At 43.4% G+C, this 7,365-nt stretch overlaps 1 protein-coding gene across 5 annotated transcripts in view; it reads left to right on the forward strand.

The window, feature by feature from the left end:
- RALGAPB (Ral GTPase activating protein non-catalytic subunit beta) overlaps window positions 1-7,137 on the forward strand; it is a 62,182-nt gene extending 55,045 nt beyond the window's left edge. For all 5 annotated transcript variants that reach the window (XM_021536642.4, XM_021536643.4, XM_021536644.4 and 2 more), the window contains 3 exons: window positions 972-1,050; window positions 1,457-1,605; window positions 3,173-7,137. In XM_021536642.4, the coding sequence (XP_021392317.1) occupies window positions 972-1,050; window positions 1,457-1,605; window positions 3,173-3,366 (422 nt within the window). In that variant the 3' untranslated portion in view covers window positions 3,367-7,137. The remainder of the gene's footprint in view (window positions 1-971; window positions 1,051-1,456; window positions 1,606-3,172) is intronic.
- Window positions 7,138-7,365: the final 228 nt, after the last annotated feature.

Consider the following 7,365-nt stretch of genomic DNA (forward strand, 5'->3'; position numbering starts at 1 on the left):
AGTGACTCCTAGCCCAGAGGCTCTGCCATATGCTCCATATGTTCTTGGCTTTCACCTTATGCTTCTGGTATATCTTTGAGTCTGGACACTGAAAAGCTGTCACTGTAGTTAAGGTTATCAGCCTGGTGCCAACTACCTGCCCTCCTTCTTGCTCCATCTCAGTGTGTCCATGGCTCACCATGATCTCCCTCTACTTGCTCCAGCTGTTGTGTGCCCTTTAGCATCCTAGCTTTGATGGCCACATCTGGGTTTGGGCCTTAGATTCCTTCTGCTGGAGGCACTGTTCTGCTGCCTAACTGTACTTTTGTGAGTGACTCTCAACATCTCTTAACCCCTGAACAAAGTGTTGGGAAGTGCCAAATCCCCTTAAGAGACTCAAGTTCTTACTTTTTCTTCATTCATGTTCATTATCCAGTTTTTGTTACCAATTGCATGGCAGCAGAGTTGTAGGTTATGGTAGAGATCTACAAAGCTTGGATTTGAGGAAGGATATCATCTTTATGGGATCAGGGCTCAAGGGAACCGTAGTATGAGTGGTTGGCATTGTTCAGTGCTCCTCACAGTATTAGGGAGGCTGATCGCTTGTGGATGGGTGAAGATGCCATGAAAAATAATTTGAAAGATCTTTTTGTGGTTGAAGTAGTTCATCTCCTTCCTGCTTTCATGGTTCCTCTAGAGATTTTGACCTTTGGGTTGAGAGAATTTGAGGTTTGGAACCTCATCTGTTGAGTGCCGATGGCTGAGGTGTGTGTAATCCCCATGAATGTTGAAAGTGGAAGCCAAACAAAAGCTGCTAGCTGTGCAAGAACACTAGTGGTATAAATGCTTGAGGACTGTGTGGTTTTGACTGATGATAAATAATCTTTCCTTGTACACAAAAAAACAAGCAAACAAAAACAAACAAACAAACAAAAACACCAAATCCAAAACTGTATTAGATAAACTTTATTTGGTGCATCCTATTCTTACAGAAAACTTTCCCCTCCCTGATCTGGTATCTGAGACTAGCACTGGTGTGGAAACCACAGCCAATAGTAGTACTTCCCTGAGGTAAGGCCACTGTTATTTTCATTATTTTTATTGGTTTCTCAGTGGACTGTTTTTTTGGTTGAAAAAGTGAAAGAGCTCTTCATATCACTGCAGATAAAATATAAACTAAAGAACAGAAAATGTGCAGTTTTATCTGAGTCTGTGATGAGCCTCCCTCCTGATAGGCTCCCTTGTGAGGTGGTTAATGCTGCATACACACTGTACTCTGGCTGCAGAGCTCTCATGTCCTGTGGGGACAGAGATCATAGGCACAACTGACAGAGCCCTTCTGAGGGTTCAGAACATGCCCCACGATCCTGCTGCCTTAGCCATGAGGCATTTTAAAACTTTCTTTTAACGCTTAAAGGGATTATTAATTGAAACAGTGCTTTAAAACTTATTCAATAGTTGTGTTTTTTCCCTTAAGATCTACCATTCCTGAGAAGGAAGTTCCTGTGATCTTCATCCATCCTTTAAACACTGGCTTATTCAGGATAAAACTACAAGGAGCAACTGGGAAATTCAACATGGTTATCCCATTGGTGGATGGAATGATAGTCAGTAGGAGAGCTCTTGGTAAGCTAAAGGGTTTTAGAAATGCTCATGTTTTTTGTTTTTTTTAATAATAATAATAATATATATGCAAAGTACATGGTCTGGAATCTTTCTTTGGAAAAGTGTTAGGCATTGCTGAACAAATTAAAGTCATGCTTTTTGCAGCAGCAGTGGGAGCAGGAACAGCAGAGGGAGCAGGTGGGCAGCCCTTGGCTGCCAGAATAGAACGAGAGAGCTTTGCAACTAGGAACAGGTCCTGTTTAAACAGGAGAAATCCAAAATGTGACCCTGGTATTTAGCACAAAGAACCAAGGTGCACCAGAGGGTTCCATGGAATTTGTTACTTTGCTGGCATGCTTTGTGTTCCTTCTGGTTTAGAAGCCAAATAGGGATTGAAACCACACCGATTGAGGATTTTCTTATGTGTTCATTACAAATACCATGTGTATGTGGCAGGCATGTGTTAACAGGTTCCATGTGTCCCCACTTGCCTTCTCCTCTGTTGCTGGATAATTCATGGGACCTGTCCTGCTATTGGTGCTATTTAGCTTCAGTAACTGGAAGTCCCACCCAGCGAGAGCAGTACACAGGACGGAGTAAAATGAAGTAATGAACATTAGGATACCTGTACATAACCATAAAGCTGCTGTTGGAGGTGACTTTCAGATTCTGGGGCTTGTATGCTTAATTCAGCGATTTGGCAAATTGAAGCCAAACCTGGGTCCTTAAATAACATTTCTGAATTCAGCTGATGACAGTGGCTTTTACTGAAAAACTCTCAGGTATGTTTTCCTAGAGTTGGGCTTGTTTTTCTGCTGCATCGGGGCTGTTAAAATAGTGAAATTTTTCTCATCTCTAAGTTCAGCAGGTGTAGTTTGTGTGCAGTGAGGTCCTCTACATGTTTCTGTCTTTAAGAAGGAGCTTGTGAAACAGCAAAGGGGTAAGGGATACTTGCTTCCTTAGACGCATAGAAATTTCCTTTCAGAATAAAATAAGATAAAGTTAGCTGCCAGCTTTTGAGTGCTACTACTTTGATTCGCCACCTTCTCCTCCATCTGCATCCAGCAGTGTGAGTTACAGAGGGGTGACAAAAGTGGCAAGGCAGTGAGGGGAAGAGAAATTTGTTTGCAGCCACAACCTATCAGGACATTCCTCATCTCCTTTCCAAGGGGAAGGCTCTGCAATTCCTACAGGAAAAAGGTACTGACAGGTACTTTTTTCATTCTCAGGGCTCCCCTGGAATTACCTGGTATGACCTCAGGGCCCATCTAAGGTCCAGATGTGCAGCATAGCTGGGGCTGTGGTACTGTGTTGGCTGCCCTGGCAAAGCAGAGGATACTCCTTCTCCAGGCAGTTTAGGGTACCACTGAGTGAGTTCCTTCCTTCTTTTCAGTGAAGGTCTTTACAAGCCTGGGGACCATGGCTGTCTGTTATCAACTGTTCATGGAGAAAAGTTCTTGACTTGGTGGTGCTGAGCATCTCCCCTGGGTTTAGATGGGACAGAATCCAAAATTGTCTTTGCCTGGAAAGCCAGAAGAGGGGTGCAGAACTAAATTTAAACTTAATTCAAATGTTGTTTCTTTTTCAGGTTTTCTAGTGAGACAGACAGTAATAAATATTTGTCGGAGAAAGAGGCTGGAAAGTGACTCATACAACCCCCCCCACGTCCGCCGAAAACAGAAAATAGCAGATATTGTCAATAAATACCGGAACAGGCAGCTGGAGCCAGAGTTTTATACCTCACTTTTCCAGGAGGTTGGGCTCAAAAACTGCAATCCCTAGGTCATTATTCTTCCAGGACAATTAGATCAGAGGTTGGTGGCTACACTAATGAAAACAGTTAAATAACAACAAATTTTCTCAGCCCTCCAGAATTCAGGAAATCATGTTCTAGGACAAGTCAGCAGATACCATGTGGGAGGAATAAGAAATGAATCCAAAACACTGCAGCTGGGATATTGAATCGATTCACCTACCTTCAGAAGATTACTGAATTCCAGTCTTCCTGGATGCTAGCAAAATAATCTCTTCACCCAGTCATCCTTTCCAGACTAATTAGGAACTGTAGGTGTCTTGCTCTGAAGGGAAAACAATCAAAGTAAAGCCATCTCTGCATATGAGGATGAAAATAAGAATACAAACCAACCTGCCATTAGACGCTTTGCTGCACTCACCTGTCCAAGGGCAAGAGAGCAGGATCTTTCCTTGGAGGAGGAGTCTGTTCCAGAGCATTAACTTTCCCTGTAAGAACTTCAAAGACATTTTGAGTCCCCCTTCTGTGCTCAACACAAGATCTTTCACTGGCTGTAACCAGAAGCCAGAGGAGGAAGATTGATGGGAAGAAGCAGGCTGTGAAATCCAAAGCCCAGGTGCTCTATGTGGCCACTCCCTCCAGGGTTCCGAGTGAGTCCATCTGCATATGAGACAACCACCATCACCTGATATTAATGACTTTCTGAAAAGAGTTATTATTGGATAAGAGCTTTTGATTATATAAAAGCGAGGTTATGACTTTCAGGTCTGTTGCAAAATGTCACATTTAATTTCAGTAGCTTGATTTTTATTAGTTCTTTTTTTTAATGCAACTACTTAATTTATTTTGAAGTATCTGTATCACCTCTTCATAATTTCCATAAAATGCATAAACATCACTTGCCTTCCTTCCATTGGATTGAAAACTGAGATTTTGGGGCTGCCTCCTCTCTGTTATTTATAACATAAGCAGTTTTTGCAGCTTCTACAACACTTTTCAGAAGCTTCTATTAAACAGACTAAACAACTCAAAAAGAAAATTCACTAATTATTTTCCCCATTAATTCCAATGCCATGAAAGCCCCTTTGGAATTATAATTCACATTGTTTTGAATCTCCTGTATGTTCTCACATTCGGCAGCAACCACCTAGGTCAGGAGTTTTCATTTTCAGCCTGTGCTTTGATGTGTTCAGGACTCAAAGGATGTGCTGGGAAAAGATGTTTACAGCTCCAGTTGGGATCTCAGAGGCGTGGTGGGTGCAGGCAGCCCTGGGAGCACCTCTGGCTCCTGGAATATCCCAGCTGGTGTTGCAGCAGTGAATTGTGGCTGACACTCTTGGGGAGGTGCAGCGTGACCACAGTGGCATCCTGATGCTTCCAGCACTGGGTAATGGAAGGGGATGAGTGACCAGGAATTTGGGGAGCTCTTCACATTATTTTCAAAGTGGTTTTAATAATCTGTGCTATGCATTGCAATAATACTTGTCAGGCATTGAATATTGATATTTCAGACCTACTTTTTGCAACAGTTCTGACCTGAAGCAGTTTTAATTGTTTCGTTACAGCTTATCTGCCAAGGACAGACCTCACTCCTGGCTTTCCATGTGAGTTTTCACAAAGAGTTCATGGAAACACAGGCCCCTAAAAATACATGTGAAAGGACTTTGAGGTGGTCAGCCAAGGTTATTGTGGCAGGGAACAAGTGCACTGACTTCTCAATTCAGGAGCTCTGGAATTTGATCCAGATGAATAAAAAGTGAAAAAATGAAACCACCCAAAGAAAGCCCCTGTAACAAGATGTGTGCTGGCTGGCCCATACCTGTGTGCTGCCCAGGTGGCACGTGGCAGAAGGAGCTCCAGGGCAGCATTTGGGTGCATTGGCCAAGCTGTGCAGGGAACTTGGACAGCCTCATTCCTCTCGCAAACTCTTGCCTGGAGCAATTTAATGCACGGATGCTAAATTTACCCACACTGTGTATGTACCTATTGGATCTAATTAATTGCCAAACACACTTGAGCCCACTGGTTTAAAAGGCAGGAGCAATGCATGTGTAACCAGTAAACATCCTGAGCAACCCCTGTGTCTGCACACAGGTAGTGTAAAAGCAACCCCACCCACCATGGCTGAGTGTTACACAGTCCTGGCAGATGCAGCACAGCTGCCAGGTGCTGCTGCCAGGCAGTTGGGAACAGTCACAAAAGCAGATGGGCCTTGGGGCAAACCGTGAGTAGTTTCTAGCAAGCATAACCAATAGACTGTCTGAAGATGTACTTTCTTTAAAAAGACCTGTTCTTGGCTGAAGGGTTGTATTGGGTCTATTTCCATGTTCACCTAAAGACACCCATGGGAGCAATAACAGCTGTGAGAGCCATATGACTTGGCAGGAGTCTGGAAAGAAGGGAACTTGGGCACATTGTGGCCACTCCCAATGCCAGGGGATGGATCTATCATATATCATGTATCAGTTGACTTGTAGAACCAGCTGGTGAGCAGGTTACAGGTGTGTTACCTGGCTGTAGGTGGTGGGATTGGCTCTCTGGAAAGTTGAGCCTTCAGGAAAAGAATGTTGTGATGCAAAACTGTGCTGCCATCTCTCATGGTTTGGGTACTGGTCACAGCCAGTGGGCACCCTGAGCAGACTGTGCCAGTGCAGGGTGCCTGCAGGGACTATCCCTCTTTCGCCAGGATGTGTGGAGGTCTCAGGCTTCATAACAAAATGCACCCCAGCAGTCTGGGAATTAATATCCATCTTGTCTCAAAGTCTGACCAAACTACAATGGCTTTAGCTAGTCTAGGGTACTGTCTTGAGAGCTTTTCCCCTGAAAGGTCAGAGCAAATGAGGTTTATTTCTGTGGTGACTTGCAAGAGTTATCCAAGAATCCAGTTGGGGTTTTTTTATCACAAACTACTGCATAAAATTCCTGACTTGATGCTTGAGTGGCTTGGGTCAGCATCCCTGTCCATCAGAATCCCCACCCCCTGACCTGCAGATGTTCCACAGTAATTAACCTGGGGACGCTCTTCATCAAACCTTTCAGTTTGGGTTCATAATTCTGTTTAAACAGAGCAGGAAGTGACCATTGTCACGTTGTTAAACACAGTGTTGAAATTACACTTTAGTACCTTAATAGAGACTTTTTAAGAAAAGCTATTCTTTTAAAGGTACTTCTAGGAAGGCATTAGAACCTTACAGCAAGCAGGAGAGGGGGAGGACAGTGCCTGTGGCAATTGGTGCATCTGTGGGTAGCAGTGTGCAAGGCTGGAGGGAGGAGCAGCCCTGGCTGCCCTGGGCTGTACCTGCTGGGTTCTCTGTAGGTCACAGTCTTTCTTTTCACAAGGTTCTGTATGCCCAGGAAGAGGAGAAAACTAAATTTTGGCCTCACAGACAAATTTGATGCATTTTCCTGATTGTGTAATTGAGTGATACCTTTGAAGGCAAACACAGCCCTTTTCCCCATGGATTTAGCAGGAGCAATTAGAAGTGAGAACGCCAGATATCATGTTCTTCAATCATTGAAAATTTGTATGAATTCCTGTTTGTTGCCAAGACATGGACGTTCTGTTCTTACTGTATTTTTCTGTAAATATTCTTGGCGCTAAGTTGTAAAGTAAAGGTAAAATGTAAATATGAACATGTGAACTATGTTCTGTTGTCTCTAGTACTTTATCTCTTATTTGTTTAGGGAAGGCACACAAAGGCTTGTTTGTATTTATGCCAATTCTTTGTCCAGGAGAAACACATCAAATATTGAATGTAACACAATTAGTCCAATAAATTTTAAAGATTCTTATCTAGTAACTTTGCACTGGTCAATTTTTAGTATTTTCCAAAACCTTGGAAATTCTCCAGTGGAGATGTTTCCCAGGAAAACAGCAGACAGAAGCAGCCGAATTGTACACCCTCTGCACCTCAGTAGCTCTGGGAACAGTGAGGCTCACAGGTGAGAAAATCATGTTGCATCTCAATAGTCTGGGGAGGGAAAGCATTAAAGACTGGCTTTTGAAGGGAGCCTGATGTTCCTGCAGT

This window comes from Lonchura striata, chromosome 20, assembly GCF_050655825.1.
Source record: "Lonchura striata isolate lonStrDom1 chromosome 20, ASM5065582v1, whole genome shotgun sequence".
Classification (NCBI taxonomy): domain Eukaryota; kingdom Metazoa; phylum Chordata; class Aves; order Passeriformes; family Estrildidae; genus Lonchura; species Lonchura striata.